Source organism: Melanerpes formicivorus, unplaced genomic scaffold (genome assembly GCF_026170545.1).
Source record: "Melanerpes formicivorus ecotype bairdi unplaced genomic scaffold, bMelFor1.0.p_v2 SCAF_5, whole genome shotgun sequence".
NCBI classification, from domain to species: Eukaryota; Metazoa; Chordata; class Aves; order Piciformes; family Picidae; genus Melanerpes; species Melanerpes formicivorus.
The window spans coordinates 8,264,897-8,286,265 of NW_027142357.1; the positions used below are offsets into that span (position 1 = coordinate 8,264,897).

General features: G+C 41.1%; 1 protein-coding gene across 2 annotated transcripts in view; it reads right to left on the minus strand.

Annotated features, from left to right (window-relative positions):
• Positions 1-410: 410 nt before the first annotated feature.
• Positions 411-21,369, minus strand: part of HECW2 (HECT, C2 and WW domain containing E3 ubiquitin protein ligase 2) — a 159,998-nt gene continuing 139,039 nt past the window's right edge. For both annotated transcript variants that reach the window (XM_068137985.1, XM_068137986.1), the window contains 10 exons: positions 20,397-20,517; positions 19,231-19,344; positions 15,125-15,277; positions 12,899-12,997; positions 11,236-11,365; positions 10,523-10,669; positions 9,882-9,996; positions 9,041-9,126; positions 7,899-8,011; positions 411-3,082 (listed from right to left, as the gene is read on the minus strand). In XM_068137985.1, coding sequence (XP_067994086.1) covers positions 2,971-3,082; positions 7,899-8,011; positions 9,041-9,126; positions 9,882-9,996; positions 10,523-10,669; positions 11,236-11,365; positions 12,899-12,997; positions 15,125-15,277; positions 19,231-19,344; positions 20,397-20,517 — 1,190 coding nt within the window. In that variant the 3' untranslated portion in view covers positions 411-2,970. The remainder of the gene's footprint in view (positions 3,083-7,898; positions 8,012-9,040; positions 9,127-9,881; positions 9,997-10,522; positions 10,670-11,235; positions 11,366-12,898; positions 12,998-15,124; positions 15,278-19,230; positions 19,345-20,396; positions 20,518-21,369) is intronic.

The window sequence follows — 21,369 nt, forward strand, 5'->3', positions numbered from 1 at the left end:
CTTCGCACACTGAAGGGAGAATATTCCAAGCAGTAAGAGAAAAGCTCTGGCTTCCCTCCCTGCTAATCTCTCAGAGAAACATTGCTTGCAGCACTCCAAAGAGCCATCAGCCAAGTGCTTGAGGCACCACAGGTAGCCACACTTGGGCACCTAACTCCTCATAATTTTTAAACAGCTTTTTTTCTGGTACCTCCAATGTGATGGTGGCAGCAAATGGGGAAGCAACAGTTTCTCCCTCCATCTCTCTTGGTCCTGATGATACAAGGTTTTGACTTTTTATCTTGTTGTGAACTTACAGCTGCCCCACCTAGTGACTCTGTCACATCTTTAGAGGATTCCAGCTCAACATGACTGACACCAGTTATGTTTACATGCATAAATACAGAAAAAAATGTGTGCAGTAGAGATAGTTAAATAAAAATTGACAAGATGCATTTATTGTTTTAGTTTTGTACAAAAGCATAACTTAAAAGGCAGACTAGTAGAAACTTCCTTTGTCCCAAATATTTAAACTTTTCATTCCGAAGAGTTTCTGGTTCAGAACTTGTAGATACAGTTTCCACCTGGGAAATCTCCTTTTTAGACCACAAATAACACAGTATAGTAAAATCAGATTTCTGCAGTCCTTCAGCCAATCCAAAGTTGCATTCTGCTTCAAGTGCCAGAGTTTGAGCTACTCAGTAGGTGGATCACATGGAACATGAGCCATGCTGGAGTGACCTGATGAGAAGTCAGCTTTGCCTACTGCTCATTCATGTTCTGAGAAGAGATGTGTGTTGGAGTCTGTGACATGCAAACCTAGCAAAGGCTGATAAATACACATGTAAAAAGAGGGTGGTGTGCCTGGATTTCTCTGTGCTACTTCATAGCAGCCAGAAGTAGCCTAAGAAAACCTATGTTACATAAGCGAGTCCAGGCATCATGCAGAAGCTCACCTGCTCTTGAACCAAGAGAGTGCTTTCCCTCTGGTCTGGCAGGTGGGCTTTTCTTGGCACAGCTAACACTTTCTCAGCAAGCCCAAAGGATTTTCTCAGTCTTACTGCCACCAGCACAGCTGCACCTGCCTTCTGCCTTGGAGGGTGTGGTGTGGCAGTCTGTGCTGACCACATCTTCACAGATGCTCACTCCTGCAAGAACATGCAGCACACCTCCCTGAGATGCCCTTTCAAGAGTCTCCAAAGTTAGAACATGACTTCAAAGCTACTTTTCCCAACAAACAGGGCTCGCTGTGCTTCGGTGCTCTCAAGAGGAGGGCTGGCACAACATGGGATCCATGTCCTCATCATCCAGTACACAACTGCAACTTCCTGGAATTTTAAAAGCTGGTGGATGTGCTGTATGACAGCAGCTGTACATGAAACGGGGCACAGCTGCACCGACGTGTTCCATGAGGCCAGCTAGAGGAAAGTACCAAAAAATAGACGCGAGCAAGCCTCGTGTACTTTGGCAAAATTAAGTGTAACAAAATCAGTGCCCATGCAGCGTTTGCTATGCTGTAAAAAATCATTCAAATAATGTTTGATAAGAAAACTATTCACTAGTGAAAATCCAAGCTCAGACACTATGAACAGCTTACATCTTGTAGGTGTTCGCTTACAGGGGACAGTGGTGCTATGACCAGTGGCTCACCTCAAGGTAGGTGACTGACGGTTTCCCAAGGAGCCTGTGTTTTATGGTGCTGTACAAATAAAAAGGTGTGGGGAGCGTACGAAATATCTGTATTAAACTCCGCTGCCTTAAGTTACCCAGTGCATGAAAAATGACCCCAATGCATTTAAAATAAATGCATATTACAATATCACAGATAATATTACAAAATTATTACTTATGTGTGCAGTCCTGCTAGCTACAGACATGGCACTGTGAAGAAAGCCTGGTTCCTAAGAGCTGTTATAGATTCTCGAGAGTGATGTGAATTGCTATCAGTCAGATCATGATGTCCCTTCAACTTTGGTACATTCAGTGCAAAAAGATTTCGGGGAGTTCTTTTTACTCTTATAAAAATAAAAGGCATTTTTTTCCCTGGAGAGTGCTTGAAGAATAAACATTAGCAGAATGTCTGTCCAAGCATGGAAAGTGAAAAGAACAGAAAGAGTGGTTTAGTTTGCTCATTTCCTGTTTACACTCTAAGAAACAGAATATAAGGAACCTATAAAAATAAACAGAAGTCACTGTTTGTGGGCTTTTTCCTGATATGCTAGTTTCTTCTTAAAATAGTTTCCATGCAGTATAAAGCATAAAATCAGTCTTATAAGTGAGTAAGTTCATGGTAACAGCTCATCTTTTGTCATACACACCACTGGCAAACACAATTCCACAAACCTCCTTAAATGCAGGCCTTTGTTTGTTGTTACATACTCTGTTGCTGACTCTCCTTCCAATTCACTTCTGCCCCAGGCACTGGAGCTCTGTAGGGCACACCATGCAGGCACTCGTAGTCTTAGGTAAAGGAAGTACTGGATATATTATAGTAACACAGGGTATAAAGTCATGTACCTTCATGAGTGAAAAAAAGAAATTTAAAAGGTTTGCTGTATAGGTTTCTGACAATTGACTGGGGAGGTATGGGGCTGAGTGATTGCACATTTTGACTTGAACTTTCTGTTGGGCCACTTGGATGAAATCCAGTTTTTGTGTATGTGTCAGTATTGCAGTAGCCAGGTTAATCACAACATGGGGTCACGCTCCTTGTTTGCTCTGAACATCAACCTAAGAAGCCTGGCTGTCCTGAAAAGACATGGATTGCAAGACTTGGGTTTCCCTGTTCATCAGGCACACACTAGTTTGGCTGTAGAGAATTCTGTCACTACCACAATGCTGTTTGAATTGCTTCATGAGCTCTTTCATTGAACCATGTTATTTGAATTGCACCGTGAAACAATTTTCTGCCAGGAAATCCATCAGGTTCATTCATTTCTTGAGAAGTCAGATCCACCAAAGTCCAATCTGCTGGACACTGTGGTTTGTGTATCACTCAAGTCCAAAAGTACTTGTCTCTTCAACTGCTGTCAACAGTTTTTCATATAACATAGAGAATGATGGATAAGGGGGAAGGTCCAGGCGATTGAAACAAGTGTGAGCCCTGAGGGGAGAAAAATAAAAAGTGAGAAGGTGAAGAAGTGCAGTGTTTGAGAAGTTCAAAAGAGAACAGAGACTGGTGTGTGCTTGTGTAGAGATGGGCAGGTCGCATTCTTTCAGAAGACTTTGTTCTGCCAAATGACATTTTCCAATAGAACAGGGAGTGAGGTCTAATCTACTTTTTCTAATTAAAATCAGACAATACGCAGCATTTCTGAAGGTCTTTAGAAGCACAGTGGCAGCCCACAAGGCACCAGATAGATTTTGTCCATTAAACGTGCACAAGAAAAGAACGACAGCACATGGTACCATTCCAATAGTCTCTGCTCTGCAATCCTGGCTTTAAGTGGTTCTTCCGAGAACTGTATTTGTTTTGTGCTGCTGCCACTTGAATACTCTGTTTGTGATCAGAAACAAGGCATTTCGGTGCATTGCATATGTGTGAGGTCTTAGATCTGACAAACTGTTAACGAACACCTTAACTATAGAGGAAACAATCCCACAGCAAGTAAAGGACAGACAAACTGGATGCTCTTCCTTCTGCATTTGCTTGGTATGGGGACTGTGTTCTTGGGAGGCTGCTGCTTGTGCTGATTTACTCTTTGTACACACCTGGCCCTGTAAGCCAATGACCTTTAGAATGGTACCTCTTGTAACTGCACTGAACTGCACTGTGCCTCCAGCACTCCACCCTGCCTTCTTCAGAGGTCATCCACGTCAGTTATTTCTCCATTTCTGAAGTCCATCTATTTCATTTTTTTGGACACACTTAGAAGTGACTTTCAAAACCTCTTTCAGGGAATAAAAATGGTGCTAATAAAGGTTTCTCTTCATAGTAGAATAATGGACATAATTTCCTGGCCTCAGGGCAGGCTATGAATAACACTTTGTAAAACATTATTGTAGCTGAACTTGCTCTAGTTACGCCTTTGCATACCTATTAATGTGAGGGGTGCTTGAGGGGGAAATGATGAGAGAAGCTGGGAGAAGCATCCTTCCTGCTCTGAAGCTTTGTACCAAAACCTCTATTCTGACCAATTGTAGAGGATGAAAACCTGTTTGTATTTTGGCTAATTTCTGTTCATTTGCAGTAAAACACATTTCAGAGTTAAGTGACTTACCCTTCATTGGTATTAAGTGTAAATGTGGAACATCACATCAGTGGAAGGGCTGAAGAGATTTAATTGCTGCATTTCCTACAGATTACAGTAAAACTCCATAAAAAGTAGTAATTCTCCTTTTGAAGGAAGATTATTTAGACCAAGCAGCAAATGGGTAACTGGAGCTCAGTGATCCTTTGAGCTCAGTATAGAGTATGGAAGAGTCTTGGGCAATCAACAGCCTAACCACATGCTTCTGCTGCATGGGGCTGAGAGCCACTCATTAGAACTATGGATCATGCTATGTGGGTTGCAAAACCACAAACTGTGAAAGACATGCTATATAATTAGCAAGGGATTCCTTACAAACTGGTTTACTTGGAAGACAGCACATTGTTTACATTTATTAAGAGAACTGAGCTTTATCTTAATTTTGAGGGCAGTTTTGAAAATGCAATCACCTACTTTGGAAAGCCAAGTCATTAGAAAAGACAAAAAGCTACAATCTCTGTCCTCTGAGGGAATCCACTCTTCTCTCAGCCTCAGAGGCAGCCTTACAAGCAGCTCAGGAAGAAAGGTTTTTTCCCTCTGAACAGTATTTTGCCATTCCAACATTTCACACCACATGGGCACTGAGTGTTCATCTTCTTGGACTCACATTTTATGACAACCTGAAAAATCATATTGGTTCCTGCAATCTAGACTGCTAGTCAATTTCCTCTTCATTTGATTACAGTAATAAAATAGAGTTATTTTGGGTTAAAATCCAGCAGTGAGACACAAATACTATTTGCGTGTAAATCATCAGATACTCCTAATACACAACATGCAGTGATGAACAAGGAACCAAATTCTCAGCATGTGAATGAACTGGAAGACAAACAGTCCCTCTCCTGACTTAGTGCCATTTCTACCACAGTGTGAAAGAAGGAAGAGGCATCAGGGATAGCAATAATTAAGCTAAACTGGTAGTAATTGTCCTTTCAGGGCTTTTTGTATGCTAGAGTGGTACAAGCTAGGCAACCTGACATGCACCTCACAGAAATCTTTCTGCTTTGCTTCAGCAGACCTGGTTGCACAGCAGTCGGAACAGTAGGAATTAGGTAAACACCTAGTGAATACCTGAGTGTTATATTCACAGCTGCTCAGACCACAATTATACACCTCCATAACTGGATTAGTTGTCTTCCCTGTCTCAAGATCAGGAAGAAGTAATGGGAACAGGTGTTTTGTGTTACCAGCAGTGCAATAGTTTCTTTTTAAAAAGAGGATGAGATATGAGGGCCACTAACTGGTTGAGTCCTAGCTTGTGCCGCCCAATAAAATCAAAAGGGCATTTTGCAAAGTGTAACTGCTATGAGTGAGGGTGCTTCAACACAACTGCTTTTGTTACCTGAGAATCAGTTACAGAGTCCACAGGGGCAGCATTCTCAGCAGACCCAGACGTGTGTTCACATGTGCAAGGTAGGTCTGCAGACCTCCTCAGAAGTTTGCTGCTTGGGCTTGTAGTTAGTGATTCCTCACCTCCAAGCCAGCGCTACCTGGTGTCTGCACAGCAAATCTTTGAAACTGACAAGGTGCAGGCTGAAGCTACACTAGAACTAGACATGTAAGAATGCAAATCCTGCTTGCTGCTCAGGGCTTAGCTCTTTCAAGCATAAACATGGAGGCTCGTTTACTGTTTATGAGACCAAGATTCCCCGTGTATGAATGCCAGGAACTGCCAGCTCATGACAACTGGAGATGTTTGTCATACATAGTTGCTTTTGTTTTACCAGAACAAGTGTGTTGTTCATTATTGTAATTCTCACTCTTGTATGTTAAAAACTATCCACAGAGACAAAACAAAACCAAGGGAACCTTCAATGAAACTTCAAGAGCACAATACATTCTCCTAAGGATTCGGTTTCCTCTCACACTGTCTGAGCACTCTATAGTAACAAAGATCCAAGGCACATTTCTCCGCGTTGCACCAGAGGAAGCAGTTTTGTTATGCAGCTTGTTGCAACCAAGGCTCCACATAACCTTCTCAGAGGAAATTCTGATTTTTCTGCTCTGGCATGTCATGACCTTTTCCATGCTACAAGCTGTGCTTGTTGGCACAAGGAATTTCAATATTCAAGAATATGTGGAAAGACTCCCACCATCTCTTTTCTTACTTAAACTTTTTTAAAAACTAAATAAAATCTTGTATTTGGAAGTTAAAATTTATTATTTAAAAATGAAAGGCTTCTCTTTTTAAACTGAATCAAAGCCAGTCTATAGGCCAGTCACAACCAAACTATACAGGAGGCCCAGCAGGTCCCCAAAAGATACTATTTATTTGAAATAACAGCTTTCAGAATTTGATTGTGATCAATCCTCAGCTGCCCAGCTCTCATTTCTATTGTATGCTGTACAGAAAGATGTAATTTTTAAAGCCTACTTGTTGTGCCTGCGGATTTCAGTGTCACTTCAGCATCCTTTACCATTTCAGAAGCCATCCCAAGAGACATCTCTGCCTCTGACATTATGCTGAAGGAGAAAGCTAAGTGTTGTCGGTCAGGGAAACTGTCTGTGTGTCCAACAGCCACCCTGTGTCTAAGAAGACACTGTGAACACAAGTTATTCCTGAAGAATCCTTTTTGAGGAATGGGCTGTGATTAGGGTTGAATTTCCTCCATGGCTTATCCTGGCCCCAAACCATTGCTACAGGGTGTATATATAAGCAACAAGCTAAGGCTGAGATCTAGTTAAGTACAGTTAGTTCACACACACCCCACACACTAACCTGTGTCTTACTACGTTAACTCCTAGAGGCTACAGAATTATAAAGGTGGCCAAAAGGAAATCTTCTAGAAGATGACCAGCATGATCACAATGAAGACTAGCACCTGTAATTTTTTGTCAGTGAAGTGTCCATACTCTGTGTTTAGAAACATGAGTGACGCACGAGTCTAGTGTTGGTATTGTTTCCACGGAGCTCTGCAAACAATTCTTTCTCCTGACTTTACAAAAATGGAAAAGTTAGGAGAGCAAATTTTTCTTTTTTTAATCTTCTCACTCTCCTCCTCTAAACCTGCCATTATCCAATTGAATACTGCCTCTTGCCTGTAAAGGCTTGTAGAGGCCTGCTTTCCTGTCTTGGACTCTGACTGCTCCTTTACCCTCCTCTCTATTTCAATAGAATCTATCTGGAAATCTTCACCTTTTCTAGGCCCTGTGCTGCCTCTTCAGGCAAATGATACCTTCCTCAAAATACAGCTCTTCTGCAGTTCACAGCTTGTCTCTTCTGTGTCTGTTAACACTCCTCATGTGACACATCACTAAACTACACTATGAAAGCTGTGTCTCTCTAATGCAAAAATCCTGATACTAGCATTCTCTCACAGTCACAAGTGCCATTTAGTTGTAATTCTAATTGATTTTTGCTCCTAGTGATGAACTGCATGTTCAGGAAGTAAATACCTGCATGTTTGATCAAATAACAAAGTCAAATACAGGAGTTACTGTTCTTACATAACTTTCTATGAGAAAGATGTCAGGCACATTACAGTGCTCTCTTGTGAGAGCAAATGGAGTTCAATGAAAAACGGATGCTGCAGGCACTGGAATGAGGAAAGGAACGGGGAAAAGGAAAGTATAACCTATCTGCATATTCAGTTTAAACTTCTGTTTCTCATACAGCTCTTCTGTTAACCTAGTAACTGAAATTTTCAAGCATCTCTAACACAGCTGTACCTTGGAAGAGCAGTGATCTTGCCCCACTTCTCTACGCAGAACCTTCTGGGACCATTGCTTCCCCGCAGAGAGGCAAATCCTTCATAAGGGATGCTGGACGTGCCTGTAACAAACTGCCAGCACAAATAACACATCAGGGATACAGGGCACACAGAAGGTGTGGCTCAGAAATTCACTTCCAGCAGCATACCTGCTGGAGTCCTTATCTAAAAACATCAGCAAAACAAGGAAATTTGTGAGGCATGAGGGATAAATGCTTCTTGAAATGGAGGATGAGGGAAAACAGACCATTTCCTGATAGGTTCCAGAAAAGGAAACTTATCAGATTCATTTCCTTCAAAGGTTTCTCCTTGAAAGAGTAATTATGCTACATGAAAACTGTAGAGTAAAAAGCTATAAATATCAAGCTACTTAAATTAAGTGAGCTTTTCGCTGCCGTCCTTATTCTATATTAAGATAAACAAATAAGAAAGTAACCATGTGTGATAATGGCTTCATCATCTGCCTTTTTGGCCAGGTAGATTTCAGTGTCTTTAGAAACCATTGCTAATTACTACATTTAGTACTATAGTATGCAGAAAAGAACTGGATGGTGAAAGTGAGGTAGAATGCCCAGTAACATTGGCTGAAATGCTGTCTGCTGAGCAGATGTTCTTCTACTGAGAGGGTTTTAGTCCTTCAGCAGCAGGAGTCTGCAGCCTGACTTAGTGAAAATGGACTTGGACCAGCTTTGGGGGTTTCATAATCATTTTCTCATTTGAGGCACTTTAATATCCATCTAAGCTGTCTCCTTCCTGATCTGTACAAATGCCACTAGAATTTCTACCTAATGATACAACCAATTGCAAGGTTTTCTTTTTCTTTCTTGGCTAGTCTTACTGTACTTTTAATCAAATAACAGTAAAGGATTATTGACAGCAGATACTGTACCTTAAATGTATTTTTAAACTTACAACTCTATAAAAATAGCTGTGAGCTTGAGTCACTCAAAATGATTGCAGCTGGCCTCTGCACACAGTCAGGTTATTCCCACTAGCCAACATCATCACCATCATTTTGGGATGTAATAAGCCTGGATAGGATTGGTTTAGCACTGAATTTTAATGATGTAGTTTGTATGCACAGATCAGCTGGCTTCATACCTGTAAAAGTCTCAGCCGTTGTTCATTGTTGAACCTTTCCACAGCAGCCCAGAACCACCGAATCACAATGTGATTGTCGTGATAACCTGTTAAAGCAAACAGAGCCTTTATACCTTCAGGTGGTACCAAGTGGTTGAGAGAAGAGTTAGGAAGATTTTGCTGCTTCAATCCTAAACACAGTAATGCTATATTTCTTAGCTGACTGCAGCAAAAGGCAAGAGGTGAGAGGAGGAGAATACTCCTAAAATGCTTTAAAATCTTAAAGGCTGCAAAGTATTTGCTCCAAGAAAAAGGATTGTAGTCTCTTTTGCAAGCACTTCTTCTACTGATCCATCATCAACAGGAATGCCAATTCCTAAAATATTCCAATGCTGTGTTATCTAGCTAAAGCTATAAACAATACTGCAGCCATCTCCCAAAGCAGTTGCCAAATCTCCCATTGCTCCTGAATGATCTTAACCACCAGCCACTTACTGGAATCACTTCTAATCTCCTGTCATCTTTGAGGGTAGAAAAGAGGCAGATCCTCCTAAGGATGGTTACTATCTCCATTTGGATCCAGTGTCTGGGTGGTTCTCCACTAGTGTGGAGGGGAGCACAGTATTTTCCCTGGAGAAGGCTCCTCTGCTATGCTGTCCAGCCATGAACAGAAGTGAAGAGCTGGGTGGGGAAGGCATGAGGCAAACTAAAATGGATAAATTACCTTCTCCTAAGACAAACAGAACTACAGACATTTGGAAGTTACTACAGATGCATCTCATGGGATGGTCCTTTAGTGCCTCTGAAAGTGGGTAATTCCAGGCCCCAACTCTGTCAGTGAACAAGTCCAAATTCAGGTTACCTCCTCTATACTCTGTGTTATTTCTCCAGTCGCTCAAGTCAATTTCTGCTGTTCCAGCTATAACCAGTTCCAGTTCTCTGGCATCAAACACCGACACGAGCCTTGCGTCAACTACCTGTGCAAGGAAATAAAATCCAGAGCAACAGCTCTCATGTATTGGTTTTTGACTCCCTGTGAAAGGTTTGTCAGCTACTAAGCATTTATCAGGTGTATTTCCCTCATGAATGGAAATAATTAACAGCTTTTTCCTTTTTAAAGGCAGATGAAAGGACTTTCTTTTGGACGGCAGTTCCATTCAATTTCATTAGAGGATAACAGTGATAGGGAGAGAATTTTATTGGCAAACAATATAGAATTATTTCAGGGCAAATTAAGATCAATACATTCAATCTCACTGTCCATATTAAAACAGGTAAGAGAATTACCTCACTCAGACTGCCACATTACACTGAGCACAGCACCTGCACAAAACCCCATGAAAGAACCAGATGGGTCACTTCAGTAAGCAACCTATTTGTATCACTGCATCATTATACATGTCTCTGCTTTATGGGACTCTGCATCTGGGAAACGTGTATGAGGAGGCAAGTTATTTGGGGAGGATAAAGGAAGAAAGTAAATTTCATTTTGGTGTTTTGTACCTCATAGAAACCACGAACTAAACTTTCTGTTTGTTGTACAACTCCTCTCTCAATTCTCCATTTCACCATTCTTTCTATGTATTCTTTCTTGTTCTTTTCAGTGACTGGGATGTTGGCACCTCCTGGCTTTAGCTCCCGTTCTGTGATCTTAGGAAAAAAGACAACCAAATGACAACACAGTAATTTAAGGACAAAAAAAGAATCTGATTAACTGGAATTTAAGTTGAACTAATCTCTCAAGAGCACTGTCCAAGTCTGACTATAACAACCTGGAATAAACAAAATTTTTTTTAAATAAAATCATATTTAAAATCCATGTAGTCTGAAGAAATTCCTTATTTCATATGAGGAACAAACTGAGAAGAAACAACCTTTACAGCAACTACAGGATTGAAATCTTCTAAATAGTATCATAACAAGGATGTTGTAATAGTTCTGAGTGCTAACTCTGCTGCAATTAAATTCAGGTGAATGACCTCCAGCAGACCAATCCAAAATGTTGGTATTTCAGATAAGTCTCCAGAAAATCTCCTCAACCAGGAAGACATGCTTGGCCAGTTACAAATAGTAATTCCTCCTTAGAGTTCAATGCAACCAGACTTTTGTGAAAACAACTTGAAATCAGCATGGAATGACAATCATTCTTCTGTCCAAACAAATGTTTATCTAGCATCAGAAGACACAAAGGAAATTAAATGAAGAGTCTTGTGTACCTGACCAAAAACTTCTTCATTTACAGTAAATGTGAGATCTAGGATATCGTGTATATCATTGTCTTTCATCCACTGCAAACTCTGGTGAAACTCCTCATCCAGATATTCCAGGTCACTGAGGTCACAGAGTCTAACATAAACAAAAAGAAAACACACAAATACAGATGAGGACAGCAGCATGTGCTCAGTAACTGAACTCAGATAGGACAGTCCTGAAAACAGGCTGGGAATGGGAAGCCAAGAGGGAAACAAAGAGAATAAAGGCAGCACTACTTCAAATTTCTGTTTACTTGCATAGTAACAGCAGTTACTGTAGGGGACACAGTCCCAGAACTTATTAACTTGAAGACATGCTGCTTTTTAAGCTTATAGTGAACTGTCCCATGTTTGCCCTGAACAGTATTTTGGGATGATGAAAATACACAAATTGAAGAGACAAAAAGTCCAAACCATAAAAGAAATGCTGAGTTTTTATAAGGAGCAACTCACATCCTTTTTGCAAAGTAACTACACTGCCACCTCCCTTGTCTCTTCTTGGTGCTGAGGTCTGTCCAACATCCTGCTTACCACGAAAACATCTGCTTACCTTTTGCCCTGTTTTCCCTAGCCTGGTCTTTCTTTTACAAGGCCAATTGCCCCTTGCTGTCTTGAACAGTTACTACTCCCACCTTTGAACACCTGCTAATGACACTTAAGGCTGTGGCAGTGATTTCTGCCATTCTTCCTATCTTCTTAAACTTTTCTTCAGTGAAACAGGACACTGGGGCTATTCACTAGATACCATGCTTTCCCTTGCCTGCTTCTGTCCTTGGATCCACATGAAGTCAGAAGCAAGCAACTACAGTTGTGCTATAGTTTAAGTGCCATCCTGCATTAACAGCCTCTACTAACAAAGCTGAAAGTTGCTGCATTTGGCAGTGTCCTGTCTGCAGAGGTAGTCTGGATGGCTCGTCAGTTCTGAAGGAAGCGAAGGTCTTGGAAGGGGAAGCTGCATCAATTAGGCTGTGTACAAAGATGCCCTCATTCTAAATTTTGCTGTTTAGTAAAAGTTAAACCAAGTTAAACAAGTAATTTAATCTGGCAGTCATACATTATTAGTATTAAAGGCCATGCAGAGTACATCCTTACCCTTATTAAAATGCTTCTGTTAGGCTTTAGGTACTTAAAAGATATAGGTGCACTAGGACTGGATGTCTTACTCCATGCTACTAGAATGTATGACATTTAGTGGGGGAAAAAAAAATCCCATCAGACTTCTCAAAAACAGTTTTCAAATGGAAGACAAGTGAAGCACCTTGAACTCATTAAGTCTTAAATTCCAGGCATGCTGAGCAAAGGCAGCTTTCATTGTTTCCACCAGAAGAGGAGCAGTAGTTCTGAAAACAGTCTGAAATACAGCAGAGTAAAGCTCCTCAAAATGGAGACTGCCAGCAATCAGGCTACCTCTGAGATGGGTCTTACAGTCTAAGCTATGAAGTGATTCATAGCCTATCCTGTGAGTCATTACAAAACAAAGGAGTGAGAACTCTATCAATATCTGGAATAAAACCACAGCATTTCATGGCAGCCTGTCTGCTTGGACAATCAAACGTCACAATGGTACAAAATGGCACAGTCCACGGGGAAGGAACCAAATAAAAAGGAGACAGAAAAGGCTACTCACATTCGGAGGAGGGCTTTATAAAAGGGTCTTGTGAAAAAGGCATCTAGCAAATACTGATGTATCAGAGCAAGACCAAGAATTCGACCACTAAACCTGAACCTAGAAGAGAAAGAGTTACAATTGTTACACTAAAACTCTGTGGTTTGTGCTCTGCTCTGTCATCAAAACTTGCATACATTTCCAAACAGCATTTTTAGATCAGATAACTATGTCTAAATTGTGGGCTAGATTTTGTTTGGGTTTTTGTTATTGTTGTTTTTTTTGTGGAGGTTTTTTGGTGTGTGGTTTTTTTGTTTGTTTTTGTTTGTTTGTTTGTTTTCACTTGTGTTTCTTTTGCATCTCAGTAAGGCACAGAAAAAAAATTTAGGTCTGCAGGGTGTGGAAAATCCCTCAGATACCCAAGGTGCAACTTCTCAAAGATGTCAGATCCTGTTAGCCCAATGGAGCCCTGCTAGACCAGCCTCTTTATGGAAGCCTGCCTTCCAAATGATAGCCACTGACCACTTTCTTTTTACACATCCCACACAGGATTACCTTGCCTTTGGGTTATTGGGAGGCCAAATGTTTTTCTACCCTCTCCCAGCCTGACAGCTCTTGCTGCAGGTTCTTTCTGCTTCCAGTGCCTCCGTGCTCCCGCTTTTGACTGGTGATTATGGAGTTCTGCATGTATTTTCACAAACAGTGGCTGGAAGCTTTTTTTTGTGTATCATAGCGCTGTCTAACCTTCTGTGAATGGAATCTAAATTATCTCCTCCCCTCCCCTCTCTCCCCAAACTACTTTCATTTTGCTGGGTGTGTAAGGGTTGGGGGAAGAGCGAGACAGATCAGATGGCAGCAGTTTTGAAATAGCAGGGTCTTTGTAAACATTCCCATGCGAATGAAGATGCATTGTGAAAAAAATCCTCCACATCTCTGGACCCAGATTTAAGTCTAATGTTTTTTGAAGAAAATAATGTTTCTTAAGCTTTCCATTTAAACATTCTCAGCAATGTTTCTCTTGGAAGGATTATGGCTTTTTTTTAGCTGCCAGTACACAGGGTTTGCAATAAGAGGATGTGACCTGCAGAGCCTCCTCCTTCTACCCATAATTGCTTGTCACAGCTGCAGTCCTGAATTCCTGCTGAGGCTGTACAAGTCCAGTGCTGCCACCTGCACAAGCACTCCCAGAAAGAGAAAGGGTCATGCCTCCCTCACCCAAGGTCTCCAGTTCAGCACTGCAGAAGCCATGGAAGAATACAAAATACTGGCAAAGCTGCACAGAATAGACAGTTTTTCTTTCCTTTTGGCTAGACTGTTCTGTTCAGACCACTGCAGTATTACAGCATGTGACATTTGAGTTCCAACAGGTAGGTTGCTTCACCTAAATGAACTGGCTGCAGATACTCATCTAATTTTCTGTTAAAGGTAGTAATGAGACTCCTTTCTGATGTTCACTCTTGTTAATTGGCTTCAAAAAATAAGACCCCAGTACATAACTCTCCTACACAGACAAGCAGCTGTCATTCTCCTACTGCTGTGTTCTAAATAGCTACTCACCAGAATTCTGTTAATATTCACAGCACAGCTTTACTGTGATGCCATGGCTTAAATGAGCTGAGGGTGGCTTAAACTGGCTTGTAATTTTGAACATGGGATCACATAAAAATCCTTGATAAGTGTTTTAGAAGTGTATGCACAAACTTTGCTTCAGAGCTCTGTAACCAGTAGCATTTCCCCCTGCCCACAAAAATAAGACCCCTCCACAGATTTCCTTCCAGCGTTGGGTATTTTCCACTGAGGAGACCTCTGCACTCTTTAGGAAGACTCAAACAAGCAGCATACTGTAGCACATGTTTGGTATCTCCCTTCATCTCCTTAGCTGTCAAGAAGCCAATGTTTCATTCTTTTTTTTTAATGCACAAGAGGCTAATATTGCTTTTGTGAAGTGACTGTTAATGTGCAAGGAGCACAGAGAGCTGTGTTGTGAGACATGTTCCAAACCAGAGTTTTGCTGACCTTGTGAGAAATAAGATCATTTCAAACCACAAGAGGGGGAAAAAAAAAACAAAACACAAAACAAACCCCAAACCAAAAACCCAACCATCACCAAAGTCTAACAAAACACAGTTAATTTGCTGCTGGTTAGAAAGATCAGACTCTGTTGCATGTCTGAGCTGTTATAAGCAGTTAAGGACAAGTGGGAACAACAGAAAACTTCTGAAAAATAAGAAGAAACATAGTTCTTACCACTCATGGTGATTGTCCACAAAAGCAGACATGGGACTTATTTGTACTGTATAGGTATCGTTGGCTGAATATTCAAACAAACCATAATAGGGATTGAAGAGCTCCCTAGACACCAGGAAAAAAAACTCCCTTGAAGGTCCACTGTAATCCAGCCTTGAAAGAGAAAGGTGACATTACTATAGAGCATTCATTGTGTGTATCTGAATCTACATTCCATATGCTAGATCTTAATTAGAGTTTCTTAAGAGTTCAAGCAGAACCCTTATCCTGCAGATTGCTTAATGCCAAGGTATGCCAAGTCCTCACAGGGCTATTCTGAAAAGGGAATGGCTGGGAGGACTGGAATGAAGGGCTTTGTGTGGGCTGCTCCCATAACAAATGCTGGCTCCAGCTGCAATGGCCTCTTTGCCATGGGAATATAACCAAGTAACTGGAATCAGGGGGAGAGGAGGAAACATGAGAACAGCCAACATTAGACCTATCTCCATATGAAAAAATCAAGGATGACAATCAACAATGCTCATATTTTGTCTCAGCAGTTGCAACAACAGGACAATTGGAAGGATAATATTTCTGTTTTCCCTAGCAATATAATCTGAGATAACTTCAGTGATTTATCTTTCTTGGTCTAAATTTTCTTGTGTGTCTTCCAAACTTGAGTTCCTTCAAATGTCTTTTGGAGAGTGTGTTTCCTTTGGTGTTTTTTTTTTTTTTCCCCACTTTAAGATTCCAGCACTAATGAAGAAGGAATCTAAATAATCTCTTCTTCCCAACTCATAAACAAACTCATTGCTGACAAAGCAGTGAGACTTGAGTTTTGACATTATGCTGCAGGTCACCAGTGAAATGAGTTCAGTATGAAGTGAATTCTCTGGTAGACTTAGAAAACAGGAAACTAGGGGGTTTCCTGTGGGGAATGGAGAGCCCCAACAAATACATAGGAGGACAGATCTTCTCTGGATTGAAGGATTTGTACTTGACTTTCAAGGTCTTGCTTTAGTACTAAGAGAATGCACAACCAAAAGTACCAGAGAGGAAGTCAGCTTTCACAGAGGACTTCTACTGTTTTTGAGAATGAAGTCTGCAGTAAAGTAAAGGCTAGGTACCATTGTGAAATTGAGGACAAAGCCTCTTTCCTCTATTGAGCATGAAAATCTTCCCTTCAGTCACTTGGAAGCACTTTGCTTCTGTTAAGCATCAGAAGTGAAGTACTGAAACAGATCTTTACCCTGGCAAGAAGGGCAGATTTCATCCTCAAATTGCAGAAAAAATCCAAAGTGGTTTGATATCATGGACAATGTTGGATCTTAATCCCAGTACAAATCAAGTAAAGGGGTCATCTGTAAGACTTGGATAATTTGACTACTAGGAAATCTTAAGATGGGACAGAAATTGTGTGCTTGACTGCTAGCCCTCTCATACAGCTCCTTTTTGTACGCAGAGTTACTGTGAGTCATGTTAAATAAATCAATCATGAGAACCCTGCACTGCCAGTCAGATTTATCCCACAATTAAAGGCTTGGCACAAGGGTGAGAAAACTTCATACAAGAGGTATGCAACTACACAACAGCTGCAACTGTGGGGCATTTGGGTATTCAGGAGGAGATGTGTTGTTGGCAACATGACTCACATCTCCTAGGAAGCACCATTAATACTTTAGATTTACCACTCTTCAATGCAAAGCAGTTTCTGCTCATAGTTACTAGAGCCGAGGGAAAATAACTTCAAGGAACCACAACATTCTTTGTATCAACATTTCCTCATTTATCACCACGCAAAGTACACATGCAAAAACACTAAACCAACATCCACAGCTGCATGATTGCAGAGATTGAAGGTCCAAAGAAGACACCAGACAGTATGAGACTCATTATAGAAATCGTATGAACAGCAACAGCTGTGTGCAGGTTGCCCCAATTACTAATTTATACACTAACAAGTCGGTACTCACTAAAATGTTTTAATCTGTGAGAATTTCATTACCCATTGCATGAAGAGTTACACCTCTCTACAAAGCAGAAAATAAATGCAAGAGCCAACTCCCGCTTAAAAAGGGAAAAGGATGTGCAAATAGGAAACAATTAACCCAGAGTACTCCTCCTCCTCACTGTCTTCCTCTCCTCCACCCTCATCTGTCTTTCTGCACCTAGCCAAATTAATAGCTTGATGTAGTACATCATCTTGCACCATCGCTGATGAAATACTACTGCTTGCACACATCCTTTCCTCACTCAGAGCACAGATTTGTAAATAGAGAATTGACGTCATTTTAATTTGACTGTGCGCTTAATTAACTCATTCTTTTCCATTATGGAGAGAGCCTCATGGGGAGTTGGATATAATTGAAAGAGTATGTGTGGTCGCCCCCATTTCCAGGTCACTCTTCATCAGCAGAAGACTGAAGTCTGATAAGAGGAGATGTTCTATCTGGATCAGTCTGTCTCACCTATGGTTTTACATTTTCACCTTTCATTTTTAACTTGGAGTCGAGGTTGTAGCTGGGAAAGCAAAGGCTGTGCCAGAGAGCCCTAGTTCCTGCATCCCCACCCTGCTCTGTCAATAGAGTGCAATCTCATCCTGCACCAGCCTTGTCATTCCAGTTCTGAGCTCTTCTTCAGCAGCACAGTGATATTATTTATATGAACAAGTCCACACTTGGCTCTCAGCTGTCAACATTTTTTATTTTAAGTCTGCAGAAAGTCCTTATGAGCACTAAGCACTTCAGGGTGAACTTTAAACAAGCAGGATTTAGGGGGCTTCAAAACCAGATTACTTTTATCTGATCTTGTATGAGGTATTCCTGTTACAACTTGGCTCTTTGAAAGACTGAAGAGCCATAATGCACATAGCCATAATGCACATAGCCATAATGCACACGGCCATAATGCACACTCCAGCCTTCCAGAAGCCAAGTGCTGCAGTCTCCTCAATATCAAGGAGTAACGTTTGGAATGTATTTCCAAATACATTCATCAAGTATCAAAATATAGATACTTGTGCCTAAGGCAGCAGGCTTTGAGATCTGCCAAAGGGGGCAGAAATCAAGACACAAAAGAGGCAAATACTGTTCCGGTTTCATGTGCCAAGAAAACCTCACCACAGCACAAGGGCTAATGGTTTCAAACTAAAAGAGGTTTAGACTGGATAGAAGGAAGAGGTTTTTACAATGAGGGTAGTGAAACAGTTGCCCAGGTTGCCTAGAGGTGGTAGATGCCTCATTCCTGGAAACTTTCCAGGTCAGGTTAGATGGGGCTCTGAGCAACCTGCTCTGCTTCACAGAATCATAGAATGTTAAGGGTTGGAAGGCACCTTGAAAGATCATCTAGTACAACCCCCCCTGCTAGAGCAGGATCACCTAGAGTAGATCACAAAGGAATGCATCCAGGTGGGTTTTGAATACCTCCAGAGAAGGAGATGTCCCTGCTCATTGCAGGGGTATTGGACTAGGTGACCTTCAAAAGTCCTTTCCAGACAATGATTCTCTGGTCTTGCTTTACCTGTAAGACATTAGACTTTCACTAGACACAGAATGAGCATTCTCTGGCTGGATTTTGCAGTGTGAGGAATATTTGTGTTTATTTAAAAACCATTACAGCCTAACTGCTTTTATTTGTGATACAAGCTCTGAGCTGGAGAGGCAGTGAGTGGCTCCTGTAGCACACATGGCTTTTAGCTCCTACTGCCTCAGACAGGACCTAAATTAAGGATTGAGCCTTTAGCCTACTCTTTAAGCATCCTACCTCCAAAAAATGCCAGCTAAATGTTAATAAGCACGGGAGATACAATATCACTATTGACAGGGGATAAAAAAGGAAGACAAAGCAAAACCAAGAGAAAGTTGTCTATGTTTTCCCTTTGCTTTCCCAGTAACATTCTGAAACACAGAGCAACTGTTATGAAAATCCACACCAGCACAGGCACTGCTTCTGTGAAGGCAGGACACGTTACATCTCACACCTTGAACAGCTGTGTGTTCTAGGCTTATGTCTGAGGCATTTCCTGGCTGTAATCCTTCCTCTCTGCACTCTAGACCACATGAGGTTTGGTGAAACTGTGGCTGCAAGACACAGTTTTGAGAGGATGTCGACTTCCCCATTCTACTCACCCTTCTTCCCCAACAAATGTGACATACAGTTTATTTCTCTGCAGGTCTTTTCTTGAATAGCCCATGATCTGGTTAAAGGCATCTTCTAGCAAGTGATCTCTCCTGATGATTAATCTGAAGAGCAAAATAATTTTGAATCAGCAATTTGTGAACATGAGCTACCGCTGGGAGCATCCATTTATACTGCAAGGTAACAGAGTAACTTCATAGAGAGAAACATTTCTGATGATTTGATCCAAATCACGCAGCTTCTATCTGCTAGTCTGGCTCCCTTAAGGATTTGCTTTAGATTTCAGTAAAATGTATTATTGTACCAAGAAGAGCAGGGTCATTTTTTCAACCATAATTATTCCTTAAATTAAAGGCTTCAACAGAAAAAGTCCTGAAATGGGCATTTTCATTAAGTTTAAAATCCTTTTGCAAGGCTGGGCCTCTAAATCAGCCTACTGTAGGCAATAATCCAACCTCTTATGTAAAAATCGATCTCTTAACAAGGAACACCACCAAACCATGGGGAAGTCACTGAACAGTCATTTCAGAATCAGAGTAAGCATGAGGGGACAAATTGTCCCGAAGGAATGGCAGCTGTCTGTCCAAAAGCCATCTGAAGCTTTTGGAACCTATGAATGTGGACATATGAAAACAATGTACCTTCTACCAGAAAAACTGGGAAATTGAGTCATAAAGACCTAAAAGTCAATCCTTGGAATTCAGTAACATTTCATTTTATGAATCCTCTTTGGTAAAAGAGGACTGTGAGATAAACACAGGCAATGAGCACAAAAGAAAATCCTATCTGTTTTTTTTTCAGGGGAAAAAGACACGAATGAAGTCTGTTTATATCATAGCAACTGCTACAACAGGAGAATTCAGATGCCTCCTGTCTTGCATGCCCCTTCCCAAAGTACCTTTTGGCACTGTATTGATAATATTATTTGTATGAAAACATAGCTGGAAGAGACATAAAGAAGTGTTCAGAACTTGCTGTATCCTTTGCTATGAATCACATGTTGGCACTAAGTCTGTTATGACAGGTTTTTTATTTCCAGAAGCACAAGGAAAATGTAGTATCTGCATTCCTTCTAATAGGAAGAAGCTTGTGGATGTGCAAAGCAAGGCAGGATGCCTGAGCAACAAACCCCATTTCATGGGATTCTTCAACATACTTCAGCTTCCCTGGGCCTTGTCCATATCCTTTAGTCTCCAACTTCCTGTAAAAGTTCCTCAGCTTGGCTTCAAAATCTCTTTTGTAAGGAGCTGGAGCTCGGGCATTGGCACGCTGAGTACCTGCAAGAAGCAAAAAGTGAAGAAAGAGCTGTCATGACGTGACCTGATCAACGTCCTGTCAAGAGACTCCTCAATCACAAAAGGCATGGCATGTGTTTGGTTCGGCACCTTCATAAAAAGTAAAAGCTGCCTGTCTTCAAATCTGCTCTGCGTCCAAGACTTCAGGGTTGCTCATTTCTAATAGTATCATGTTTCTAAAGCAAATCTTCAAAGACAAAATCCAGGCCAACACAAAAGCTGGATTTAAAAACCAGAACAATCAACTAGAAAGATCTAACTTCTCTTTGTCAAGTACTCTTCATGTCTAACCTTTAAAACAGTTCCTGCAATAAATGTTCTGCTCTGTTCTGGTTTTAGTATTATCATGGAAAACAAGAAATGAAGCCTAAACAGACTCTGTTGTGCCCCTGCTGAATACATCCAGCTGAAGAAAAACTTTTGCAAATTCCCTAGTAGAAGTTTTTTCCTTGGGCAAAGAGGAGGAAGAAAAATATTGGAAGAATGGATAGACTTCTAAATTGTAGTCTCTAGAACTATTCACATGTGATTGCAGGAACACCCATGATGGTCATCTATATTGTATACAGAATCTAAGTGATCTGGTTTTGAAAAAACTGATTTTGAGGGTCAGTGTCTTAAAAGCAGGGAGAGATGACACCTGTATGCCAAAAAACTGGCACAGCCCCACACCTGTGTACACAAGTTCTCTGTGTGTGTGCATAAATTAGGTGTTTAGTCTGATCTGCTCTGGATGTCACCACCTTTAGAACTTCCACTGTCTCCCTGGACAAATGACTTCAGTTGATTTGGCTGCAGAACAGCATGCCAAACAGGCAGTTAGTCCCTAAACTT